Source organism: Hylobates moloch, unplaced genomic scaffold (assembly GCF_009828535.3).
Source record: "Hylobates moloch isolate HMO894 unplaced genomic scaffold, HMol_V3 SCAFFOLD_2, whole genome shotgun sequence".
NCBI lineage: Eukaryota > Metazoa > Chordata > Mammalia > Primates > Hylobatidae > Hylobates > Hylobates moloch.
Genome location: NW_026652277.1, coordinates 128,130,038 through 128,157,802, shown reverse-complemented (window position 1 = coordinate 128,157,802; position 27,765 = coordinate 128,130,038). Strand labels below are relative to the sequence as shown.

At 43.1% G+C, this 27,765-nt stretch overlaps 1 protein-coding gene across 5 annotated transcripts in view; it reads left to right on the top strand.

Annotated features, from left to right (window-relative positions):
• Positions 1-2,446: 2,446 nt before the first annotated feature.
• The window catches only part of METTL24 (methyltransferase like 24), a 117,836-nt gene continuing 92,517 nt past the window's right edge, over positions 2,447-27,765 (top strand). The window contains exons 1-2 of one of the 5 annotated variants that reach the window (XM_058435474.1): positions 3,975-4,020; positions 9,874-10,010. Coding sequence is in view for 1 of the 5 variants with exons in the window: in XM_032156539.2 (XP_032012430.1) it covers positions 2,447-2,764 (318 nt within the window). In the remaining 4 variants the exon portion in view is untranslated. Of the gene's footprint in view, positions 2,765-3,952; positions 4,021-7,242; positions 7,310-9,873; positions 10,011-11,911; positions 11,933-27,765 lie in introns of those variants that run through there. The other 4 variants (XM_032156539.2, XM_058435475.1, XM_058435477.1 and 1 more) reach the window with 4 other exon arrangements.

Genomic DNA, 27,765 nt, shown 5'->3' with positions numbered 1-27,765 from the left:
GACCCATTTTACTATTCATTATCATCCACCACACAGGAAAATACTGTGTGGAAATTAAAAATAGATTTCTTTCAGAAAATTGATTCTACATACATATAAACAGCTCCTTTTTATTAGTAATAAACACACAGACATAAACACAACTGCAAAAGATAAAAGGCTATTTAAATATTCCATGTAATTTGAATTTTTTTCCATAATGAAAACATTTTATTAGAGAACCGTAGAAATGAGATAAAGGAAAATATGAGGTCATCCTGCTCATTCTCTTCAAGAACTACACTGTTTTGTACACACCCCCATTGCATCCTCTACCCCCAGCACAGAGTCTTATTAAATATCCCCATTTTAATAATACAGGATAGTGCTTATGCTTCCCCCCCGACCCCCAGAGAGAAACTCAACAGAGGAGCAGAGGGTCCGCACTAGTGGCACCATGATCTTCAAAAGATGACTTCTCTAGTTAGCGGCACTGTGTTGACTGCATAGAAAATGAAACTTCCAGCAAAGTCTACATCAGACGTTACCAATCCAGGTTTATCAAGCACCCTACAAACTCTGTCTTAAAGAACCTTATACAACTTAACAGAGTTCGTTTCTTGATGCTTAATTGTTATTTTCTTGAAATTATTGGGTACTCTGAATTCCAGAGAATACTGTATAAATTATTTGTAAATTTCCTTATACTTTTCCTTGCCCACTTTGGAATCAATGCTTACCTTTTGTTTTTCATGACAACATCCAGGATTTTCTTTAATGGTAAATAACAAAATAATTAGTATTGAGACACTTCTGTGAGCCAGGTATTATTTGGGCATGAAACATATAATATTTTACGCAACATTTATAATCCTGCCATATATATAGATCTGTTTATTCATGGGAAAACGGAAACTCAGAGAGGTCCAGTACTTTGTTGAAAGTCTCACAGTGCTTGAACTGCAGGGTCCTGGTTCAAACACAGTTCAAGTAAATAGTCACAGGATGTGAGGCTGGCTCTCAGTTTGTGTAAGGAAAAACTCATACTTGTTTAAATTTGTTAAAATAGAATCCATCTGCAATATCCCCTGGATTCATCTAAGAAAAAAGCAAAAGTCAATCCTAATGAAACGTTCAGGAGCCTGAGGATCTGATGTGGCCAGAGGGTGGACTAGACTGGGTGGAGATATTTTGTTAAATGTAGAGAAACAGCCCAAGTGCTTTGTTCACTAGCAGGGAATAAATTGGGTCTTTCTTAAGCCAAGAAGAGAAGAGGATTTTAGAGACGAGGGCTTCCTACGGAAAATACCCAACATTCGAAAAGGCAGAGGGGTAGGGCCCCATATTTGTTCTCTCTTGTCCATGCTGTAGGCTGTTACAAGGGAAGAGGATAGGTCCGCAGGCGCAGTCTCCCATGGAAGCATGGAAAATGCAAGAGTAAAGCAAGGAAAAAAAGAAAAGTGACCACAGCTTTAAAAAATCTAAACCCAAACTCAAACCTAAAACCCAAACCCACCCCAAATGGGTTGTGGGAAAGGATTCTACTAACAATTGAAAATGGAACATCCACCACTGGACTTCAGGCTGTGAGAGTTCAGTCTGATTAATTAAGGTCAAGGTGGTGATGGAAATACCAGCTGGGGAGCATTTTGCCGAAAGATAAATTTGTCCCTCTGTATTTCTGCGAGACAGCAGGGAGGTGTGTGTTTGGAGCTAAATTAATTTGATTTACATCATGCCATGGTAACTTCTGTTCTCTCTCCCCCCTCCCCACCAACCCGCTGTCAGATGTCTTAGCTGGCTTTTTCCCTCTCCTTCTTCACCCCCACACATTTCATAACACTGAAAGAAAGCACGAATTGGCTTCAGGCAGAATTTAGACATAGAATAACTCTAATATGATTATTCTGCATTGAGTGCTATTCTCTTCCTCCCCAATCCTTTTCTTTCTTGAGAGAGAGAGAGAGAAGTTGTAAACCCGGGCATAAGTGCTATTTATTTTTATATTGTGCTTAATGGTGCAAACTGCTTGACTGTTCCTTGTATGCTCACCTACCCTCCTCCTGTGTTTCTCCAACAACACTAATATCAGAAAATGAAGTTATGGCCCGGGATCCCGTTAGGAATGCGCTTTTTCTGGCCCTATATCTTTCAGCTCCATCAGGCTTTGGAGGCCGGGGCGGAGGGCACCTCTTGAGGGACCCTGCACAGCCGGGCCCTGGCCCCTCCGGAGGGGCGGAGAGGGCCCCCTGTGACCGCGCTCGGCCCACTACCCTTCCAGCGGCGGGGCGCGCTCGGCAGGGCAGGATAAGGTTACGCCGGGGCTTCCTCGGTCCGGAGGGAGGGAGGCGGGTCCGAGCCCGCGCCCTGGCCCGCTGGGGAGTTCTCACAGTTGGCTGCTCCGGCCTGCGGGGCTACATCCCTGCTGCCGGCCAGGCGCGGCCCGCGGGACCCCGAGCGTAGCGCCATGGCCCGGGAGAGGCCGCCCGGGAGGGGCTGCGGCGCCCTGCGCCGGTGTCTACTCGGGGCCGCGCTGTTGCTCGGCCTGCGGCTTTGCGCAGAGCTGCGGCGCGCCGGGCCTGGGTCCCCCGCCCGCAGCGCCCCGCCGGGCCCGGCCTGGCGGCCACCTGGGCCGCACCTGCCGCCCGCGCCGGGCCCGTCGCGCGGCGCCAGCAGGAGGCAGGTGACCTACGTGCGCAGCGGTCGCCGGGCGCCGCCGGGGGGCGGCGGGAGCGGGACGCCGGAGCCTGGCTGCTGTGCCCCGCGCGGGCGCCTCCGCCGGAAGGTCAGTTGCAAAGCGGTCGGTCTTGGGCCTGGGACCAGAATCCCCCTCCCGACCGCGCTACGGAGCCCGGCGCGCGGGTCCCGCAGGCCGCCCCACTGGGACCTCCGGAGGCTTCCGCTTCTTCTTTTCCCCCTGTGCTCTCTTAGGCGGCTCCACTGGTGGCATCCTTCAGTGCCCAGATAGACTGAAGTGCGTCCAAGCGGAGTTCATTCACTATTCAGCCAGTACTTGTTGGGCGTCGCCGTGGCCGGGCGCCCTTCTAGGCTCCGCGCATCCCGCGAAGAAGGACGGAGCCCTGTTCTCACGAAGGGTACACTTTAGTAGGGGAGGGTTTGCGTGATAGGCAGGGAAAGGGAAAGGGAAAGGAAGGCGTTGCGGCTGCCATTGATGTGCTGTGCTGCTCCCAGCCTTCCGCTCAAGGCCTGGACAGAGCTGGGTGGGTATCGCCGTGAATGGCCTGTCCACGCCACTGCCTTCATCTCGCTGAAGATCCACCAGCTGGTCGAATTTCCCTGGAGACCCATTCCAGGCGTTGGCTGGGGGCTGGGAGGCTGGCGCCCGGTGAGAAGCCGAGCACCCAGCCCCACTTAATGAGAAATTAATTGGATCTTCGAGGACCCAAGTAATAACCTGGGTTTGTCTTATAACTACCTCATTAACTTCTTGGCTCACACCTCATTGATTAGTCCAGTTTTAGCCTCTGATTGTTAAGGTTTTGGGCTCATCTCCTTTCTGGAGCTCGGTAATTTGCGTCGTACATGGAAATGAAAAGAACTACAGGTATGAGCTCTCCTCATCCTTTTACCCATCAACTCCTGCTTCCAGCCTCAGCCACGTTCTCCAAAGCAACTACTTTCCGTTTCTTTTAGACATCCACCCCAACCTCCACCCCGCTTCCCACCACCGGTCCTGGAGGGGAGGGAACAACTCTTCCTTTTCCTCGCTGCTGTCTTCGGCTGCCCAGTGGTGGCCTACTTTTCAGCACCACAACCCAGCACTGCTGCCAGGCTTCCCTTCCTCGCTTCCTTAGGGCCTCGCCCTCTGTCTTTCCACACCGCTGCTGTTCCTTGCCGGGCCATCGTGCTAACTTCCTGGATAAACTGAAATACCTTTTTCTATCTCGCAGACCTCACCTCCTGTGTAAAGTCTTAATTAGCTCTTCCAGAAGAAAGCAGCCACTTCCTCTCCAAGTTCCTAACTCACTGTCCGTGATACCATGTTAAACATTCAGCACAGTTTTGCCAAGGGCTTACCAGGTAGGCATCTGGTGCTGGAGGCACAAAACGAGTTCAGATTCTTGTGGGGGGAGGCTCTTAGCACAGGCATCCGGTGATTTCCAATCCTGTGATTGAGGCCTTCGGCTCTGCCTGGGGAGTCAAGAAAGGCTGCTCAAGGCAGGGGACATATTTGACCTACAATATGATGTTTCTTTCTTTTCTTTTTCTTTTCTTTTCTTTTTTTTTTTTTTGAGCCGGAGTCTTTCTGTGTCGCCCAGGCTGGATGGAGTACAGTGGCTTGATCTTGGCTCACTGCAACCTCCGCCTCCCTGGTTCAAGCAATTCTTCTGGCTCAGCCTATCGAGTAGCTGGGATTACAGGCGTGCACCACCACGCCGGGCTAATTTTTGTATTTTTAATCGAGATGGGGTTTCACCATGTTGGCCAGGCTGGTATCGAACTCCTGACCTCAAGTGACCCACCCGCCTCGATCCCCCAAAGTGCTGGAATTACAGGCGTGAGCCACTGCGTCTGGCCAACAACGTGATATTTCTTAAGAGGGGGGCTTGTTTTATTCACCTCTGGATGTCCTCAAATGTCCCATCCTTGACACCCTCAACCCCTCCCTGCAGTTTTCCTTTTAGATTCACTCAGCATCTGTTGTTTCTGCTGTCACCTGTCAAATAATTACTCTTAACTCTTTGTCTGTATCTCAAACAACAGTACTGATGGCTGGAGCCTGTCCTACAAAGGACAGGTTTGGAATGCATAGACTCAGTGGGGCGCTGGAGGGGAGGTTCACACCCATCCCTGCTAGGAGCTAGGAGGCTGCTACAGTGATTCAGGCTGGAGATGGGGGTGGCTTGCTGTGGTAGGTGTGGAGGTGGTGAGAAGTGGTTGTTTTCTCGATGTGTTTGGAAGGTGGATGAGGAGGAGCAGTTATTTCTCTCTTGTTTGTTTTGTTTGGGGGATAGAAGGAAAGCAGGAATTCAGTTTAAGATATCCTTCAGGCATGCATGTGAAAATGTCAAAGAGGCAGCCGGACGTGTGAGTCCAGAGCTTGGAGGAAATGTTCAGGCTGAGGGTGGTGATTTTGAGAGTCATCCAAGTACAAGTGGCACTAAAACTGAGAGATTGTATGTGGTCATCTAGGAAGTGAGTGTGGCTAACAAAGAGAAGCAATCCGGGCCTGTGGCCTGGGGCTCAGTTTTATTACAATTAAATTAGGGAAAAAAGTAAAGGAAATGTTTAGCTTTGTACATGGCATGTTTAGCTCTCAATAATGGTAGCTTTGCTTTCTACAGTCTGCCCCAGCTTTTTAGCCTCAGCCAGTCTCCAAACGTCATTCACTGTAACCTACAAAGGTGGCTTATGTTGACTCCTCTACCTGCAAGGCCCCATCCCCCTTTCTTATGACTCCTGCCCTTTTCATCCTTGGACATTCCTCAGGTCAAGGTTCATAGCCCAGAAACCTTCCCATAGCAACCCTGCTTCATGCTGACGCCTCCCGCACTTGGAATGACAACAGAAAGAGTCTGATTTGTGCATTGCTTTGTACAAGTTGAGGCCTGATAATCCATTTCGGATGGAATGTTTTGTCTCCACAGTTGTTCTTGATGGGAAGGATTGCATTTCCCATAGTGACCCCTAGTAAATGTTTACTCCTGAGACCCCAGTATGTGAAAGTATAAGACTCTTACTATTTCAGCCTATTCAGTAACCGTAAATGTCTTTGGTTAAAAATTTTTAAAAAATAAATGGGCCTTTTGCTATTTCTAAAATATTAAGTTTTTAGCCTCCTAAGGTAAAAATTTTCTTAGATTTCCTTCTCGATAGCTATTATTTTCGGGATATACATCTAACCTCCCCAAATCCCTAGATAATGATAATCTTGAATTTGTTTTATTCTCCCATTATTTCACAGTTGAATTAAAATATTCCTTAAAACTATAGAAACATCAGTTATCTAATCCATCCTCCCACTTCTGGGAACAAAGCTCAATAACCCCATATCTCTCTAGGGACAAGTCTTGTTTCTTTTCAGCCTCACATCAAGACAGCAGTGTAACATAAGCTGACTGTACCATTAAGTAATTGAAATAAAATTAGGAAGCTATTTGTTAAACTCCTTGGATCACAGTGTATTTAGATTTTGTTTGTTGAGAATACTGATCAACAATATTCTTAGGTTCTTGGTTACTTTGCCCCAGGCACCTCCCAGATTGATAAAGGAGAGAAAGTTCCGTTCTGTTTTGAGGAGAGCTTTCTGGGTAGATGAAAACCTGCATGAAATAATTGGGTTGCCAAGTATTTCTTGTTACTCTGCTTCCATTCCAGGTGTTAGAGGCACCAAAATTCTGCCACTTTAATCACATCTTATGCTCCTCTTAAAGAAAACAATCTGCTATAAAAAGAGTAGTGAAGTGTAGTCCTCATATAATTCTTTCTTTCCTCATCCCCTTCTTCACGGAGCCATGCAAGAACTAGCTCTAAATATTTTCAGATCTTTTGACATCAGGGGTTCTAATCTTCAAGCTTTGCGAAATAGAGCCAATGACAGATGATGGATAAATACTGCCCTTTTTCATTATGCCCACCCTGGAACCTATATATTCTTGTGTATTACAGATTCTTTAAGCATTCTGTCAGGACTCTTCATCTCCAAATTTTGCATACTATGCATGCATAAAAATACCACTGTGATTCTTTTATCTTCTCTCTGTTTTCTATCTGCATGTGTTTCTGTTTGGGTTTTTTTTCTTTCTTAAATGAAACAGACCTTTACTATGATTACAGGTAAAGTTCTTTTTGAAGGGATTTATAGAGGACTAGATATGGTCTCCGTGATTTATGCTTTTTAATGCAGCTCTTGGGTGGATGTTTTATCTCTTACAGGTTGGCAATCCACCTAAAAGACAGATGCAACATACAGGGCCCATTTGCAAAGGAGAGACACTCACTCAGTGGCCAAGCTTCCCGAAAAAATTTCATCTCTCTTATCGGATATATTTTACTTGACATTTAATATGTTGGATAGAAAAGTGACTTCTGAGTCACAGAGCTCCAGAACCCAGCAATGTGCTGGCTTGGTTCGTTAGTTACAGATCCTTTGGAACCATGTGTCAGGGGGAAAAAAAAAAAAGAACTGCTTCCTCTTCTCCTGAAAAACCATATGGCAAAATTTGGTTTTTCTTTCTCACTTCTTGTCATCCTCTTAGTTTTCTAATTCTGTGATTGTCATCAAGAAGAAAGAGGAAAAATGGTATGGGATGCCCCCTGATATATCCAACTGCCTTAAGAGTCCTTATTCTTTACAAAATACTTGAAGGTAGGTTTGAATTGCTCTTGAAACATGGCCCAGCAGTCGTTTCTAGCTCCTCAGGTTTTTGCCTGTGTACCTACACTTCTGTTCTTCAGGGAGCAACATTAATCAGTCCTCTCACACTGTCCTTAGGAGGCAAAGCATTTTCATTTTAAACAAAGTCATTGAGGGTAATTGAATAAGCTCCAGCAATATGTGGGTGTGAAAGAGCAGTTGCTTAGTTGCACAAAGAAAAGCAGGTTTTTATTACAACTTTGATGTGTCGTGGATGAAGAATAGAGGCCTGCACTTTTTCCAAACCCCGTAGTTCCTCAGAGAGCATTTGTGGGCAAAGGAACTGCTAATGGAGGCTCGATTGTTTTTCAACCACTGGTGGTGGAGATTTTAGCTTTTTGTGTGTAATTTGTCCCAGTCCGTTTTCTCCAAGGAAAAGAATGGCTTGTCAGTTTTCTCAAATAGAATTGGATTTCCTTTTTAGTCTGTGAAGAGAATCAGGTCAAGTAGTTAAACCAAAGACTGTCAAGGGTAGGCATTTGAGTTTTTCCATCTGTGCTGTAATACTTTTGGAGTCCTTGTGTTTCTAAGGAGTTTGGCATGCTTTGTTCTGTGGTTCATAGAAAGTAACATGAGCCTGTTTCACTTACCATGGGACACACACTGAGGCAGGAATCTACCGGCATTGATAAGCTTCTTTTAAAAACACCACTTGGGTCCTCTAGATACCTCACATTAGCTCCATTAATGTCTTCTGTTCTGATAAAAAAAAAAAAAAAAAGATAGGAAAATTTGCTGTGCAGGAAACATTTTTATCCTCTTCAAATAAATGAATGAAAATTGAATTTTAAGAGCCTTATAATCTAGACCCATATGTAATATAAACCAATAGCAAGCTGGGTTGCCAGTTGACAGTTCAAGAGGTAAATTTGGCCCACAAATTTTATTTGAACCACACAGTGTTTTAAGTATTTGAATATAAATATCTTTATATGGGGCATATAGTGAGTCTAGTGAGGTCCAGCTCACCATTCTCTCCATTTACCTCACCTGTCTGATCTCTGAAGGCATTTGAAGTTACAACTATAAGCCAGAGGTTGTTAAAATTAGCAATTATTTTCCTAAAAAGTGACAATCAAGGCTAAGGTTGCTAAGCTCAGTGACAGCATGCCACATGATTACTAGGTTCAGAAAAGCCAAAGGTCCTTTTAAATTGCTCCCGTTAAGGAAGATGAGTTACCTAAGGCTGGAGCTGGATATTGGGGAGGGTAAGATCGTAGGGGAATAGACTTAGTTAATCTAACATTCTTTTGGTTATAAACAGGAACTGGGCTGTAGCCTAACTTAAACAAAAAAGGATGAAAAAAAGAATTAAAGAATAAACAACTATATGTGCCTGTAATAATTAACAATTTTTTTAGAATTAAATTTATTGGGAAAACATGGGATTTCTCACTGAATTGGAGGAACAGTTAATGACTGCCATGTGGAAGAGAGAAGGAATAGGGCTGCAATGGAAATCCCAGCTTTCTGAATTCTTTGATCTTCTCCCTCAAGTGTTATTATAATACAGGTCACCTCACTGGACTCCAGGACTTGGTCTCTTTGATATTCACCCTGGATCAGCTGGGTCAGGCCACTTGACCTAAACAAAGGCCAAGGGCGCCTGTCCTATCCTGGAAGCCATTCTTAGAGAAAAGAGAAACTTTAAGTTACCCTAAGAAGTCAAGTCCTTGGCATGCCTTAAGTATTCAGTATAATTTTTATGCAGTTTTGCCCTTAGGTTTTTGTTTTTCTCATATTTTATTCTGTTATTTCAACCAACCCTTGGACTTGAGCACCTAGAAACAGAGTATAGGATAGTTTTGGTTTTACTAATCCTAGACCCTAACATCAATGTGTGTGTGTGTGAATATACATATGTCTATACCTATCTAGCTAGCTCTATCTTTCTTTAAACATTAACTATTTCTCTATCTACATGTAGTCTTAGAGATAGCCTTATCTCCAAGTAGCATTGGCAATAAGTTGGCACCTTGGATATACTACTGACATTTTTAATTTAGCGAATATATGCCTACAAGATCTATGTATATGTAATATTTTTTAAAGTAAAAAGTTATTTGTGAAGACATTTATTAATTTTTTACTTATTTGTTTATTTTTTTAGAGACAGGGTCTTACTCTGTTGCCCAGGCTGGAGTGAGTGGTGCGATCATGGCTCACTGCAGCCTCAACCTCCCAACTCAGGCCTCCCAAGTAACTGGTACTACAGCACTGTCACCCAGGCTGGAGTGCAGTGGTGCAATCTCAGCTCACTGCAACCTCTGCCTCCTGGGTTCAAGTGATTCTCCTGCCTCAGCCTCCCAAGCAGCTGGGATTACAGGCGCCTGCCACCACGCCCAGCTAATTTTTTGTATTTTTAGTAGAGATGGGGTTTCACTCTGTTGGCCAGGCTGGTCTCAAACTCCTGACCTCGTGATCTGCCCACCTCAGCGTCTCAAAGTGCTGGGATTACAGGCGTGAGCCACTGCGCCTGGCCTAAATTTTTATTTTATTTTATTTTATTGAGACAGGGTCTCACTATGTTGCCTAGGCTGGCCTTGAACTCCTGGGCTCAAGTCATCCTCCCACCTTGGCCTCCCAAAGTTTTGGGATTACAGATGTGAGCCACTGCACCCGGCCCCCATTTCGAGGACTTTTAGTAGAGAACGTAAGTATCAGTATTTAGCCCATGATCCCAATTAGGGTTCTCAAACCAAACTTAGACTAAGTCTCATATTCTTTGATTTTTTTTTTTCTGTCATGCATAGTTACCTCGCAGGAAAAAAAATCTGAAAATTTCTTCAGGGCATCTGAATATTCACAGCCCCCCTTGCAACTGGCTAGCCTGGGATTCTTTAATGCATGATTATTTCTGTATCAGTTAGGACTCTCTGGGTTGCAAGTGGCAGACCCAACTGAAACTAGTACAAACAGGGATTGGTTGAAACCCTCCTGGAGAGAAAAAGAAGAGCTGCAGGGACCAGGAAGGCTCTGGAAGTTGATTATGACTAAAATGAGCACTGAAGACCTTAGTTATCCATATTAGGCACTGTGTCCGGAATTGGTGGGTACTTGGTCTCACTGACTTCAAGAATGAAGCCACGGACCCTCGCGGTGAGTGTTACAGTTCTAAAGGCGGCGTGTCCGGAGTTTATTCCTTCTGATGTTCGGATGTGTTCGGAGTTTCTTCCTTCTGGTGGGTTCGTGGTCTCGCTGGCTCAGGAGTGAAGCTGCAGACCTTCGCAGTGAGTGTTACAGCTCTTGAGGCGGCACATCTGGAGTTGTTCTTTCCTCCTGGTGAGCTTGTGGTCTCGCTGGCTTCAGGAGTGAAGCTGCAGACCTTCGAGGTGAGTGTTACAGCTCATAAAAGCAGTGTGGACCCAAACAGCAGTAGCAAGATTTATTGCAAAGAGCGGAAGAACAAAGCTTCCAGAGTGTGGAAGGGGACCCGAGTGGGTTGCCCTTGCTGGCTAGGGCAGCCTGCTTTTATTCTCTTATCTGGCCCCACCCACGTCCTGCTGATTGGTAGAGCTGAGTGGTCTGTTTTGACAGGGCACTGATTGGTGTGTTTACCATCCCTGAGCTAGACATAAAAGTTCTCCAAGTCCCCATCAGATCAGTTAGATACAGAGTATGGACACAAAGGTTCTCCAAGGCCCCACCAGAGCAGCTAGATACAGAGTGTCGCTTGGTGCATCCACAAACCTCAAGCTAGACACAGGGTGCTGATTGGTGTGTTCACAGACCTTGAGCTAGACACAGAGTGCCGATTGGTGTATTTACAATCCTTGAGCTAGACATAAAGGTTCTCCAAGGCCCCACCAGAGCAGCTAGATACAGAGTGTCGACTGGTGCATTCACAGACCCTGAGCTAGACACAGGGTGCTGATTGGTGTATTTACAATCCCTGAGCTAGACATAAAGGTTCTCCACATCTCCACCAGACTCAGGAGCCCAGCTGGCTTCACCCAGTGGATCCCGCACCGGGGCTGCGGGTGGAGCTGCCTGCCAGTCCAGCGCCGTGCGCTTGCACTCCTCAGCCCTTGGGTGGTCAATGGGACTGGGCGCCGTGGAGCAGGGGGTGGCACTCGTCGGGGAGGCTCCGGCCGCACAGGAGCCCATGGAGGAGGTGGGAGGCTCAGGGATGGCGGGCTGCAGGTCCCAAGCCCTGCCCTGTGGGAAGGCAGCTAAGGCCCGGTGAGAAATCGAGCGCAGCGCCGGTGGGCTGGCACTGCTGGGGGACCCAGTACACCCTCCGCAGCCGCTGGCCTGGGTGCTAAGCCCCTCATTACGCGGGGCCGGCAGGGCCTGCCGGCTGCTCTGAGTGAGGGGCCCGCCAAGCCCACGCACACCCAGAACTCCAGCTGGCCCGCAAGCACCGCGCGCAGCCCCGGTTCCCGCTCGCGCCTCTCCCTCCACGTCTCCCTGCAAGCTGAGGGAGCCGGCTCCCGCCTTGGCCAGCCCAGAAAGGGCTGAAGGGCTCCTCAAGTGCCGCCAAAGTGGGAGCCCGGGCAGAGGAGGGGCCGAGAGCAAGTGAGGGCTGTGAGGACTGCCAGCATGCTGTCACCTCTCAGCACTACCACAGATATAGTGAGTATTTACTATTCTTTTTGGTCACACCTTTGAATATCTTTCCTGTGTGTGAGGAATTCTCTGTCTTTCTAAGAAACAAAACAAAAAATAATTGCCACTTGTCTTTGCACCCAAAGTGCATTCATGTGACCTAGGCTTCACCATTTAGACACACCTGCATGAGAGTTTGGATTGTACCCTACAGATGCAAAGCAGGGGGCAAGAGGGCCACAGAGTAGCTCAGTGGCCGAGGTTCTGTCAGAGGCATCCAGAGCTCAGGGTGGTGTCCATGCCCAGCAGTGAAGCTATGTCATCTACACTGGCATGTCTGGAGGTGGTGTTCCTGCCCTTGAGATTCTGTAAGCTAATAAATCTTTAATCAATCCTTTTCTGCTTAACTAGCCAGAGTAGTTTCTATTGTTTACAACTAAGAACCTTGGCAGACCAATAAATTAGAGCTGGCAGTTTGGAAGGTTACAACTGTAACTTTTCCTTTTCAATTTTGCTTAGGTCTATTTAATACAGATTTTGGAACATGGTGATTGGGGCCAAGTGAACTATTTTACTTCAGATACTAAATTATACCAATCTGCTAACTTATTACTAAATCAACTCAATTTAATCAACACCAAGCCCTTTTTCATGGTACCATGTGCCTGAGGCATTGGGTGGGAGGGGCCCGTTTATGCTGTGGTCACAAACAACGCTCCAAACTCATGCTAGCAGAGGTTTATTTCTTGCTTGCACCAGATATCTGTTGCGGGTGTGGGGCGCTGCTCTATGCAGTCACTGCATCTCTCTAGACCCCAGGCTAGCAGTGCAGCTGCCATCTGGAACACTGCTGGTCACCTTGGCAGAAGGGTAAATGCTCTGGAGGATCTTTGCATGGCATTATTAAAAGCTCTAGCCTGAAAGTTAACACACATTACCTCTGCTCACAATCCAATGGTCAGAGCCAGTTGCTCAGTCCCACCCAATTCTAGAGGGACCATCCTGCTGTGTGCCATAGTCAGAGAGTTGGAGATGGGTGGCAAGCAATGCCAACGGTCACCACAGTATAGTAACCCTTCAATCATCCGTGTCTAAATGGACATCGTCTAGGTCATGTTTCACATTCGCTGTTTTGGATGCCTCACTGAATCTGCACATTTGACAGTATTGAATACAGCACGGGAGCCTCTTTTCGGGGGACCAAGATCTAAAATGAAGCAGAGACCTGAATTTAGCAGAACAGTGAAATAAAACAAGACTCCATTTACATCTTACAAACAGTGCCGTGGTGCATCCTGGAGTTTGTTGAATGCAATGATTCTTGTTGACATTGTTTACGTTACATTCTTTGCACAGAGCAGGGGTGGGATGATGGTCTGCTGGTCTTTTTCTCTAGGGGGGTGGAATAAAGCAAATTATTTGAATAAATAAAGCCATGAGTGTAAATGAGCCAAAGGCCTATGATGAGATGAATCAAACTCCAAGTCAATCCATCTTCATGGCCATCACTTACTTATTTTTAGTTGGAGCTGGTTGAATGACTTCCAAACATGTTTTCAGAATCCGGCCCCAAATCAGAGGCAATATTCGTGTTTTATAGCATTTGCTATTGTGCACAATGCTACAGCAAGTCATTTTAGCTTATTTTTCATGTACTTTGACTAGAGCACAATCACTTAAAAATCCTGATTAGCAAAATACATGCTCATTGAGCTCAGAGTAATTAGGCCATAGAAGTAGGCCTCTTCGTTCAGCAGTTTCGGGAGTAGCATATGGGAGAAGTCAGTGAAAGTAATACATGGGACCTAGGAGTCCTGTCTACATGGTTTTACAAATTTCATGAAAATACTTCAGTATGGTGCAGCTTCATCTATAAGATGGGCTCATATTTTCATACTTGCAGTCAGCAGTTTAAATTCTGCCCCCTTGCTTAGTGGATATGGACAAGTAGCATATCCTCTCTGAACTTGAGTTTCTTCCTTTGAAAAAAAGTTACTAATACTTAACTCACAGGGTTGTCGTGAAGATGAAACGAGAGCAGGTAGGTGAAAGCACCTTGCAGGTGTTCACATGGAAAGAGTTCAGTCAATGAATATGGTCTGTGTTCAGCCTTGTGCTTCCAGCTGGGGCACTGGCCTGTGAGTACCAAAAATGTATAGATGTGTGTGCTTGTGGTGGGTAAAGCCCAATATTCATTGCAATTTTAAATATTTATTTTATTATTCCTGAAATGTAATGCATATATAATATGCTCAGGGATCAGAGGAGTTGGAATTTTTCTTTTTAATCTGAAATAAAAGCTAGCCATAACTAGTACATTTTTGTTAGTGTTTGTATTATAAATGTATTCCCCATGTAACTCATTTATTATGAAATTGTTAAGGCTTATTGTTCACATTAGTTTGTGATTTTTTTTCCTTTCAAAACTAATGACAAATATCTTTTACAACATGCTGTTCAATGATTTTGGTCCATAGTAGGATTGACAGTATAAATGGGATTCCAGGCTTTTGAAATATCATTTTCCCTCAAAAGAATGTTTACAAATTTCCTATTAACTGGGTCACTTACTACCACTCTGTTACCTCTTTAGTTCAAGGGAGGCCAGTTGGAGCAATTGTGGGTTAAAAAGCTAATTGCTAAATTGTTTTTCCTGTCTTGTCTTCACATTTTAGTCAATTAAGTGCATATTATTATACTTGGTACTTTATATGCATTTTAAAGATAAACTCAGTCAACACAATAAAGTCTAAGTATCAGTGTTGCACATGGTTTTATGCAGAATATAATTCCTTCAAGCAGATTATAATTTAAGAGTGGGGTAGGAGGGGCCTACTGTACTAGGAGAGTTGCATATATTTTTTCATTTAATTCTCAAAACAAAACCATGAGGTAGGAATTGCTCTCATTTTGCAGACAGGGAAGTCAGGGCTCAACACTTTAATAAATTTGGGCAAGACACAGCTATAAGGGATAAAGTGAAGGTTTAAACTGAAAATCCATGCTTTTTTCTATATTTGCCTGCTGAGAAGGGAGCTAACAACCAATTCTCATATACAGTAGATTCTTTACCAGATAAAAATTAAAATCTTGTAAACAAGAGGCACTACAAAGTTAAAAGACAAGTAATAGTCTGGGCAAGGATATCTGCATTGTATAGCACCAATAAAGGATCAATATCCAAAATTTTAAAAGAACGCCATCAAAGTGAAAAAACTGAACAGAAAAATAAACAAGAAATCAGTCAGGGATTAGTAGAAGAGGAAACCTGAAAGGTCAAAAAATGTATATATTTACATATAACGATGATTAATAAGGGGAAGAAAATCAAAGCACAGTGAGATTTCTATTTCACCTCCATCATACTGGAAAAAATACAAATGTCTGATTGAAAAAGAGGATTGATGGCCATGTGTGCTGACTCATGCCTGTAATCCCAGCACTTTGGGAGGCTGAGGTGGGTGGATCACTTGAGGTCAGGAGTTCGAGACCAGCCTGACCAACATAGTGAAACTCTGTCTTTACTAAATATACAAAAATTAGCTGGGCGTGATGGCACATGCCTGTAATCCCAGTTACTTGGGAGGCTGAGGCAGGAGAATCACTTGAACTCAGGAGGCGGAGTTTGCAGTGAGCCAAAATCATGCCATTGCATTCCAGCCTGCTGGGTGACAGAGTGAGACTCCATCTCAAAAAAAAAAAAAAAAAAAAAAAGAGAATAATATAGGGACAAAGGAACTGCTTATTACACTGCATCACCCAAAGTAGTTCCCTATCCCTACTCCTCCAATATAGTCTCTTATTTTCTCCATAGCATTACCGCTCTCTGACAATTTTTTCTTGCTTTAACTTTTGTTTGCAGTCTCATCCCCCATGAAGGCAGGGAGCTCATCTGTCTTACTCACCATGATATCCCCAGTGACTATGATAGTTCTGGCACATAGTAGGTTCTCAGGAAATACTGGCTGAAAGAATGGTTGTTTCTATCACTGGGGTACTAGAATGATGGGTTTGAGGAACAGCTGGATCTTTCAAGCACTACTTCAAAGTCCATTTGAGGTGTCTAATTTCTGAACCAGGGCATTGCATTACAGACTCTTTACACAGATAACCCAGCATTCACTTTGCTTCAGGTAACAGTGGCTGCAGAACAGAAGTTGAGAACCACATGTAGCTTATGTATGGCCCATAAGCTAAGAATGGTTTCTACAGATGAACATTTGTAATCAGTTTGATGTTAGGAAAAACTAACTTTGTTTTTTGTTTTGTTTATAACTTTTGTTTCAGGTTCAGGGGTACATGTGCAGGTTTGTTATATAGGTAAACTTGTGTCATGGGGGCTTGTTGTACAGATTATTTCGACACCCAGGTACTAAGCCTGGTACCGAATAGTTATTTTTTCTGCTCCTCTGCCTCCTCCCACCCTCCACCCTCAAGTAGGTCCCAGTTGGTGTCTATTGTTCTCTTCTTTGTGTCTATGAGTTTTCATCATTAGCTCCCATTTACAAGTGAGAATATACGGTATTTGGTTTTCTGTTCCTGTATTAGTTTGCTAAGGGTAATGGCCTCCAGCTCCATCCATGTTCCTGCAAAAGACATGATCTCATTCTTTTTTATGGCTGCCCAATAGTCCATGGTGTATATGTACCACATTTACTTTATCCAGTCTATCACTGATGGGCATTTAGGTTGATTCCATGTCTTTGCTATTATGAATAGGGCTGCAATGAACACTCACATGCATGTGTCTTTATGGTAGAATGATTTATGTTCCTCTGGGTACATACTCAATAATGGTTTTGCTGGGTCGAATGGTAGTTCTGCTTTTAGCTCTTTGAGGAATCGCCACACTGCTTTTCACAATGGTTGAACTAATTTACACTCCCACCAACCGTGTATAAATGTTCCCTTTTCTCCATAACCTTGCCAGCATCTGTTACTTTTTGACTTTTTAATAATAGCCTTCTTACTGGTGTGAGATGGTATCTCATTGTGGTTTTGATTTCCATTTCTCCACTGATCCGTAATACTGAGCTTTTTTTTAAAAATATGCTTGCTGGCTGCATGTAAATCTTCTTTAGAGAAGTGTCTGTTCATGACCTTTGCCCACTTTTTAATGGGGCTGTTTTTTTCTTATAAATGTAAATTCCTTATAGATGCTGGATATTAGACCTATGTCAGATGCACAGTTTGCAGGCATTTTCTCCCATCCTCTACAGGTTGTTTGCTAACTCTGTTGATAGTTTCTTTTGCTATGCAGAAGCTCTTAAGTTTACTAGATCCCATTTGTCAATTTTTGCTTTTGTTGCGTTTGCTTTTGGCGTCTTTGTCATGAAGTGTTTGCTCGTTCCTGTGTCCAGGATAGTATTGCCTAGGCTGTCTTCCAGGGTTTTTATAGTTATAGGATTTACATTTAAGGCTTTAATCCATCTTTGGTTGATTTTTGTGTATGGTACAAGGAAGGGAGGAAGGGGCCTAGTTTCAGTCTTCTGTATATGGCTAGCCAGTTATGCCACAACATTTATTGAATAGAGAGTCCTTTCCCCATTGCTTGGGAAACACTAACTTGGGGTATATACATTCCAGGTATATACCCCAATGGAAAAAAATGCTATCAATAAATTTCATTCCTCTCATTAACAGATCTGTATTACTAAAAATTGTGCACAATTACTATTTTTTAAATTTCATCAATAAAAGTTGTAGAAATTTATCTTTTTATATAAGTACCTATTTATTAATAATATTCTTGATTTTGCTTCTTGGCTCACAAAGTTTAAAGTATTTACTGTGTGGCTTTCTTCAGAAAATTTTTGTCAACCCCTGCTACAGAAGTGGCCTCAGGGCCCCTTAGCTGTGACTGTTGCAGGAGGGTGGGTGAGAAAAAACTTCGGTGGACCCAGTCATGTCCAGGAGACTCTCCTGCTAGAGTTTTTTTCATCTGCAGCATGAGAACAGTCTTTGACTTCCATAGGGCACTGAGAATGTTTTAGGACTTTCTGACCATTTATGGGAATGGCACCGCAAAGTCTCGAAGGTCATGAGTCCATTGTCATGCAGTGAACATTAAAGTGGTAAATCTTGAATTTGCCTCCTACTCCCTGTTACCCACCTTTATAACATAACCGTTGCATTGTTGGGCAGATTACAGTATGAAAGTCAGGTGATCTCATCTCTTCCAGCTTCTGGGGTCACCCTTTCCCCTAATACTTAAAATGGCTTGAACCATGTCCTATAAGTTCAGTACCTTTTCTTCCCTCCAGTATTCTGATAATAATGGGGCTTACCTTTCCTGGTCATCTTTCTGTGAATTTCTGCTGCCAGCTCAGTGTTTCACCTCTGGCCACTGCTGTCTCCTCTTTGCTCTGCACTGCCCGCTTCTCTAATCTTCCAGAGTGACACCAACACAGGCCTTACTGAAGGGCTCAGGGAAAAGAAGGAAGATATCAACGTGGTTCAAAACAGAAATCAACTAAAACCGATTAAAATTTTCTTGGCCACTGGGATTTCTTACAGCCTGTATTTTCTTCTTAGGCCCCTGCTCCATTGTTCCTGCCTTCTCTTATCTACACATCAATCCCTTTTCCATTTTCAAGCCTTCAACACCCCTACTCCCTACCTGACTCTAGAAAATAAATGTCATTTTCTTCCTCAGGCAATTTAGCTTCCTCTGTTTTCCCCTTTCCTTCCAGGCCTGTCCTAGACATGAATTATGCCACTCTGGCAGAAGGCAGAATTGGCTGCAGTGAGTGTTTGTTTTCAATAATCCTGTTTCTCCTTTCCTCTCTACTATTAGACAATCCATAAAATGTGCTCAGCACAGTACCTTGTGCATAAGAAGCACTCATTATACGTTCATTGTTCTTATTATTAAGAGGATTGTGCCAACTTAGGCCCAGTGCTGGTCCCCTCATCCTAGCCATGGCTAGGATGGCTACTGCTGTGTTATGGTACAAGGGAAGTATATTATTAGTGGTACTTTGAGAGCAGCAATATATTGCTTCATGCAGAACCCCTTTTTTCCTTTCTACCTGTCTTCATTTTCTCCTTTGGCTTTTGGGGTTCCTGGTGAACTATATTTATTTCCGTCTGTCATGGAAATGAGTACACAGAGGGTGATGACATAAACTTTAGGGTTCAAAAGTGCCCAGAAATGACCCAGCAATTTCATTCCAGGTATATACCTAAGATAACTGAAAACATGTTTACACAAAACTTGTCCATGATTATTCATAGGGTCATTATCCATAGTAGCCAAAAGTTGGAAACCATCCAAATGTCTATCAGCTGACGAATGGGTACACAAGTTTCCCCATACAGGGGAAACTTACTCAGCTATAAAAAGAATGAAGCACTGATACATGCTACAACATGGATGAACCTTGAAACCTAGTGCAAAGTAAAAGCAATCGCAAAAGGCCACATATTGCATTACTCATTTTTTAACGAAATGTCCAGAATAGGCAAATCTAGAGAGACAGAAAGTAGATTAGTGGTTGCCAGAGGCTGGGGGTAGAGGGAAATGGGAAGCAACTGCTACTAGGAACGGAGTTTCTTTTTGGGGTGATGAAAGTATTCTGGAATTAGATAATGGTGTCAGTTGCACAAGCTGCATATATACTAAAAGCCACAGTGAAATGGTAAATTTAAAATAGTAAATTTTGTGGCATGTGAATCATATCTCCATTTTTCAAAAATGCTCAGAAGCCCATGGAATGCATGACAGCTGTGAAAGTACATGATTTTCTCTGTTCAGATAAAGAGAAATGAACTGTGAGCATACCCTGGGACCTCAGCCTGATGGTATTCACTTGTGGGCACAGGCATGTTCAGCAGAAATGTGGAGCCCACGTGCTGGCCTCTCTAGGTAGCACCTGGCTTGGCCTCTCAGGAATCTTCTTCTGGCTGCTGGTGAACTTCATGGTGCTCCCTCTCCCAACAGCTCCCCAGGCATGGCAGACGCATTGCAGAATCAGATACACACAGCCCTGCATTAGAAACATAGGAGCTTGCTGTTTGCCAGAGCAGAGAGAGCTTCAAGCTGCCATCACTGTGAGCTTGCTGACCTCCTAGTGCATTAGCTTTTTGCACAAAGCACTGACACTGACCACCCAGGGGGTTGTCAACAGATGTGGCCAGGAAGCTGTCAGCCCATTGCACCTCTTATACAAGGGAGCGCTTGTTCTGCTAAGGATTTCAGCTACCTTGGCCCTTCTTTCTCACCTTCATTCTCACCCAGATGACTGTTGTCACCTCATTCTGGTGACTTATGTGCAAGAAGCATCCTATGCATTTTGGAGGGCTTTTGCGTTAAAAAGGGAACAGCAGTTACAGTACCTTGCTTTTAGACAGCTCTTCCCAGCTTACAAAGGCTTGCTCTGTTGTTATCCCAAGTGATTCTCATCATAGCCTTATGAGTGAGATGGACGTTATTTCCATTCTACCAAGAAGGAATCTGGTTAAATTACTGGATTGAGATAAATTGCGATTATAATCCAGGTCACACGAGGTCAGATTTCATGTTCTTCCTACTCTATACTGAGACTGCCTCTATGCTGAAATCTGAATCTCAGAAAAATATGTTGATTACTATACATTTTAGGTTTGATATTAAGGCTTCTTAGGCATTTTGCAAATGAACGAATATATCTTAAAGCTTAATTTCAGCAATTTTGTCAGGTTAGAATTTCAAGTATGTCTTACATTTCTTAAAAACAAATTTGAACTGGTTATATAATTATGATAGGGCATGTCCTTTTGAATAGTGAATATTCATTTTGCTCAGAAATAGCAGAAAATGGCTTATTTAACTAATGTGCACTTAGAGGAACCTCAATCAGGAGCAGATAGCTACATCAGCTTTGAAATTGAAATGCTTGAATTTATTTGGATACCCTGGTTACAGAGAGTTGTTTTGGAAAATCCAAATGCCTGGGCCTTATTCCTGGACAGGGAATGTTCTTATTTATAAAACCAAACTACCAGCGCAGATTGGAGCCTGTTGAACACATACAACATTGCATCCTTTCTTGTTATGGTCATGTGTTGAGACAAGACACAGGAGAAAAGAGTGCTATCTATATGTATAATTTGTTATTTTAAAAACATAGGTAAGCCATGATGCTGACAATTAAAATAAATACGTGTATATTTGTTCAAGCCATTAACTTAATAGGAAAAACAGACATAAAGTGCCCTACATTTTTTTGAAAAAAAAAAAATTTTTAAATAATAAAACCATATAGGAGTGTGAGAAGTAGGGTAAGGGAAATTGGAAATTTACTTTTCTGTGTCTTTTTTTTGAGGAATTCTTAGGTTATAGTTATTTTGAAACCCAAACTTTTCAATGTAAAAATAGAAGTGAAGAAAGAGGAACAGATTGGAGTCTGGAAAAAAAAATAGAGAGAGAACGTACAGCAGGAAGGCTGTGTACGAGGGAATGCTGTGTTCAGCCTCATCTCAGATTTCCTCCGTACTGTGGAGATAACCAGGATAGTGAAGACTTGAACTGAGTTCAGAACAGTGGTTCTCCATGCTTTTGAGTTACAAAATTTTGATGAAAACAATTTGATGGAAGCTGTGGACAAGTGTTCCAGAATACTGAACATTTGCACACATGCACATTAATTTGCAGTTGATTTCAGCAGATTCATGATTCTCATGAAGGTCGCTCATGAAGAGTGGGTCAGAATTGGCCATAGGAGTTTTCAGATTACAGATACCTAGGTCTCCCCTAGCCCAGGGGTCCTGTGATGGACCACTCTGGCAGGGAGGCATGAGTGCCAGGTTAAGACGTGGCCAGGGATGGTTGTGATGGTTGATTTCTAAACTTGGGGTAGAGAGTTCAGTAACTGGTGTTCATCTTTAACTGAGAGCTGCCCCAGTGTGATGGGCTTCTCTCTCCCGGAATCACTTCACTGCTGGCTGGGCTGAACCCTCAGGAGGTGGACCTACTGTCCTGGACAACAGCCCCTAGAGTCAGGATCCCTCCTCTCCACCCCCATGCCCCTGCCCCTCAGCACCTCAGGCCTGGCCTAGCTCCATCCTCGTTGTGCCAGATGTGTGAGCACCTTGGACTCCTTAAGTTAGACCTTGAAGAAGAGCTGTGTTTTCTTTTCAGGATAGTGGCCAGTGGTTCCTCCCTCCTATTGATTTTTGTGTTGTTTCATTTGTGAATAAGTGCTTGTTCTATGCTGTTAAAATGTTGAATGCTAAAACAGTCTTTAAAGGTGGGAAAATTCATAGCTTCTTGAGAAAATAAATATAAAGGAAGTTATGGGTCATCTCTTCAACCTTGTCCACATCCTGGTTTATGTTCATATTCCTCCAGCTAGGCACCAACATTCCTCTGGCAACTTGTAAGTTAATTAATAACATGGCGCTGTCTCTATCTATACACTTGTGTCATGTCTACAATCGTTTAATTGACAAGTTGAATAGAAGCCCCATACCCAAAGTCACCAATGTGTAGTAATTGGTCAGTTATATACAATAAAATATGATTGAAGCAGTGAACCACAAAAACATATACATAGACCATCTATTTTAACCGAAAACATATACATGTACATTTGTTTGCCAATCTTTTGTTGTGTGTATTGCCCCTGGCTGGAGTTCTGATCTTTCTTGCACAAAGCCATCTATACTATATCACCCACCCTTCCCAGTTTTGGTTTCTTCAAAGTGGAGCAAGAATTTGACATTTGTAAAATAGTCTAAGTGCAGAACACCTCCAGATTTTAGTGATTTTGTTATTCTTTTTTGCAGTTACCTCACCCATACCTAATGCACAGTATTTAGAAATGGCACCTAGCCTTTATTGACTTGTTTTTTCATAGGAAAGAGAACTCATTTTCTTTCTATGCACACATTTCATTGGTTTACCTAATGTTCAATTAAATTATGTCATTTCAATAACTTGTACAACTGATAGAAACTGGTCTGGGAGCAAGCCAAATGACTCCTAGGGGGAGAATGAACCAAGCTGTTAGCAGCAGGAGTACACAGATAGGGAAAGTTCTGAGTTGGTTTTGTAGAGACAGATTAAGAGTGCTTCTATTGCAATATGTGTTGAAGAAAATAAAAGTTGTGGCACCATGTTTTAAGGTACACTGAAGCTACTTTATTTTACTTGTAAAATAAATTCCTATAAGGAGGAATGCACTTATTTAACTTTAAGAGAATCTGCACAACATCACTATCCAGGATGAATGCTTAGAAGTAGACCAGAACAGTTATGACCAGGAGGTTATCTCTGGGAGGTCATCTCTGTGGGATCAGCCTCCCATGACAAACACTGTTTTCATCTTCACCTTTGCCAACTACTTTTTCTGCATTTAACCAATAAAATTTGCAGTAACAAATATTGATAGTTGCAAGGTTACATACCAACAGTCTTTGGAATTATGAAAGCTAACCTTCAATATTATAAACTAATTAGCTCAGTGCTGTTAAACAATTTGGACAAAACCTAACCTTAATGATTTTAAGTAGAGAACTTATACAGATTTAGCTTAAAGTTTATGGTAACTGGTATGTGAATACTTAACTTTTTAATCTATTAAAACAAATGCTAATTTTTAGTGAAGTGTTTTAAATTCTCAAAAATGCTTCCTTGTAGTTTTTCTCAGGGTTCCTGGTAACTACTTGTCATCTCTGGTTTTAATTTTAATTTGAACAAAGCTGAATCAAAGACATGTAGGAGTTTTTGTTATTGTTGTTTTGCTTTGGCTTTGTTTTTTGAGACAGAATCTTGCTCTGTTGCCCAGGCTGGAGAGCAGTGGTGTGATCTCGGCTCACTGCAACCTCCACCTCCCAGACTCAAGCGATTCTCCTGCCTCAGCTTCCTGAGTAGCTGGTATTACAGGCATGCACCATCACGCCCAGCTAATTTTTGCATTTTTAGTAGAGATAGAGTTTTGCCCATGTTGGCCAGGTTGGTCTCAAACTCCTGACCTCAGGTGATCCGCCTACTTCGGCCTCCCAAAGTGCTGGGGTTACAGGTGTGAGCCACCACACCCAGCCGACGTGTAGGGTTTATAATAATTTATTTCCACCCAAAGAAAGAGTATGTATATTTAGCTAGATTAAGGTATTACTATGAAGTCCAGTTAGTGAATTTCCCTACTTTCTTCCAAAGTCATTAAAACAAATTGTCCTCAGCCCTGAGGATTATATCATGTTCTCTCCTCCCTGGCATTTAAATCAATGTAAAAATGTCCCTTGGAATCATTTCTGTGGGGGACTGTAAAAGCAGTAAAACACATGGCATCTTCACAGGGCTTGTAGTCTGGTTAGAGAAACAAGATTGACGCACTTGAAACAGATTATACCAAATGTTTGATTAAGTATAAAATGGGAAGTAAAAGTAATAATTGCTGAAGCACCTGCTTTGCATGGTCTATTTTGCACATAGTAGAGGCTTGAAGGATTAGGAAATTTGAGGGAATATGTGGAACTAAAACTAGAGTCTGAAGAATAAGTGGAATCTGAACTGACTAGTGAATAAGCGGGAGAATTCTGGGCAGGAGGAAAAGTGTGTTAGGGTCATGATGCACCAGGATTTGTTTTGTAACTGGAATTTCCTTGTGGTCTATCTGGGCACTTCCTAACTTCCCTGAATCTGATCTTGACATTGACTTGTCTTTGGTTATACTTTTCTTTCCCTATCAGAGAATCTGCATAAGACCGATGGTCTGTTCTAGCCTACCATTCAATCTCTGATGGTGTGACATTGGGAAAGTGCTGTAGGGGTACATTCATAATGATAACCACCTCTTTTTTATTATTCTGTGCACTCTTTTTTTTCTAACTTTTATTTTAGGTTCTAGGGTACATGTGAAAAACTCATATCACGAGGGTTTGTTGTACAGATTATTTCATCACCCAAGTATTGAGCCTAGTACCCAATAGTTATTTTTCCATTCTTCTCCCTTCTCCAACCCTCTACCCTCAAGTAGACTTCAGTGTCTGCTCTTCCCTCCTTTGTGCCTATGAGTTCTCATCATTTAGCTCCCACTTCTAAGTGAGAACATGCAGTATTTGGTTTTCTGTTCCTGCATTAGTTTGCTAAGGATAATGGCCTCCAGCTCCATCTATGTTCCTGCAAAAGATATGACCTTTTCTGTTTTATGGCTGCATAATATTTCATGGTGTATACGTACCACATTTTCTTTATCCAGTCTGTCACTAATGGGTATTTAGGTTGATTCCATGTCTTTGCTATTGTGAATAGTGATGTGGTGATCACGTGCATGTGTCTTTATGTAGAATGATTTATATTCCTCTGGTTACATACCCAATAATGTGATTGCTGGGTTGAATATTAGTTCTACTTTTAGCTCTTTGAGGCATCACCACACTGCCTTCCCTAACAGTTGAACTAATTTTCACTCCCACCGACAGTGTGTAAGTATTCCCTTTTCTCTGCAACCTTGCCAGCAAATGATAACCATCTTTTTTTTTTTTTTTTTGAGGCAGAGTCTTGCTCTGTCACCCAGGCTGGGGTGCAGTGGAGAGATCTCAGCTCACTGCAAGCCCCGCCTCCTGGGTTCACCCATTCTCCTGCCTCAGCCTCCCAAGTAGCTGAGACTACAGGCGCCTGCCATCATGCCTGGCTAATTTTTTGTATTTTTAGTAGAGATGGGGTTTCACCGTGTTAGCCAGGATGGTGTCGATCTCCTGACTTCGTGATCTGCCCACCTCGGCCTCCCAAAGTGCTGGGATTACAGGCGTGAGCCACCGTGCCCAGCCGATAACCATCTTTTATAGAGTGCCTTTTAGTAGGTGCTTGCATGAATCAGGATAGGCTACGTTGTGATGCAGTAACAAACATTCACGTGGATGTTTGATTTCAAATTTCAGTGGATTAAAATGAAGAACTTTTATTTCTTGCTATGCTACATGGCCAGTGTGGGTTGGTAGGGATGAGAGGCAAGGTCTCAGCTTGTTGCTGTCATTCAGGGGCTCGGGCTGGCCCCTGCCTCTACTTACATATACCACTGCCACTCATCAGAAAGGCCCAAATCCTTTCCCCTGACACATTCTAATCCTCCTTTTCAACTCACTAAGGATTCATCCTCCATGACATTTTCAGAACCACTAGTGAACTTTTTGGTGTGTTCTGTATCTTCTGGAGAAAGAATTTCATGGATTTCTTACCTGTTGCACTGAGTTTATCAGTGCAAGACAGCCATTTTGGTTTTTACCTGGGAATCCTTTCTGAAGTACTACTGGGCATGCCATGTCTATATTATCAACTAGCTTTGGGGAAGATAAAACTCAGACCTGGGATGGAGGCGGCATGGGGTAGTGGAGCAAGTATGGGACCAGCAGCCTAGAGGCCTGGGCCAGAATCCATCACTGTCACCTCCTACCTGGGTGACTTTGCCATGTCATTTCACCTCTCTGAACTTCATTTTCTTCAATTATAATATGAAGCAGCTAGTCTTGATTATTATTAAAGTCTCTTTTAATGCAAAGACCCCCTACCAGTACAATAGGTGCAGTGTAGGCCCAGCTACTTGGGAAGCTGAGGCAGGAGGATCACTTGAGTCCAGGAGTTCAAGTCTAGCCTGGGCAATATAGTGAAACCCTAGTCTTAAACATTTTTTTCATAAAAAAAAAAAAAATACAATGATTCCCTACGAGTACAAAACAAGTAAAATTTAAAGCTTGAAATTGTTTGTGTCTTTTGGATTCTGTAACTGCTTTTTTCATTGTAAGTTTTTACTTATGGATGAAAGGTTGTTTTTCTTTAATGAAAGGAATATTAGTCATTTCTCATACAATTAAGAAATATATTCAAGATTTCATCGGCTTAGATCTGCTATGTTGTACAGTTTGTCACCTGTACTCTCGTTATTTCCAATCTGAAATGGGGAGAGGGGCCTGGGCAGAGGTCAGTAGCCACTTTGGCAGCTTTGCTTCTAACCTTGGAGATTCTTGCTCCCATTCACCAAAGAATCCTGAGTCCAGAGAGTTCCACAGCAGCAAACCCGAACAGAATGGATTGACTTCCAAAAAGGCCTGCTTCCTTCAGCAATTCTTCATGTCCCTGAAAAAGGCCACTTTGTAATAAAGACTGTGGATTTTTCCTTCCATTTAGGGTTGAGGTTGAAATACTTTTGGTTCCAGAGGAGTCCATTCGACTCTGCCTGCCTTGTTCTGCCCTGGTGGCAGCTTCCCAGAGATTCAAAAGAAGCTTTTATGTGGCTTCTCCTAACTTGTCAGCTACTATAACTTATAGTGCATTCAGACAGAAAAATGTTCTATAAATATAGAATCATGCAAGGAATGTCCTAGAACCAGAGCATTATCTCTGTCAGGTAGGATTTACTGAGACTACCAAATACTGTATCACTGTCAAAGGGCAAGAGAGTAGGATAGGTCAGTATGAAACATGAACAATATGAAAATGACAGAAGAGTTAATGGATGAATGAATGCTGAGAACTGAGAAATACCTACATGTATACATGCACGGTTATGTGCAATCAATGACATATTCAGTGGGATGTGATAGCCTCATGAGGAAACCGCTGCTACTCTTTAACCATGTGGTAAATGGTGTGTGGCTTTGCTCTCCCCCATACCCCAACCCCTGGGCCTGTCTACTCATGGCAGAGCACTTTATGTTCTGCTTGCTTTCGTCCTGTCTCAGAGGAGAGGATTCAAGCATCATCCAGTGTCTACAGCTGGTTTCCAAGAAAGGCTTTGCTTCCCATCAATGTCCTGTGCCACGTGCGGCCTCTGTCCCCTTGTCAGCCTTTGGGGTGGCTGTGGGATGCTGCTGCTCTGTGTTTTGGGTGCTCTCTGTGTCCTCTGGGATGCATTCTTTCTGCCACGATCCCTGTTCTCCTG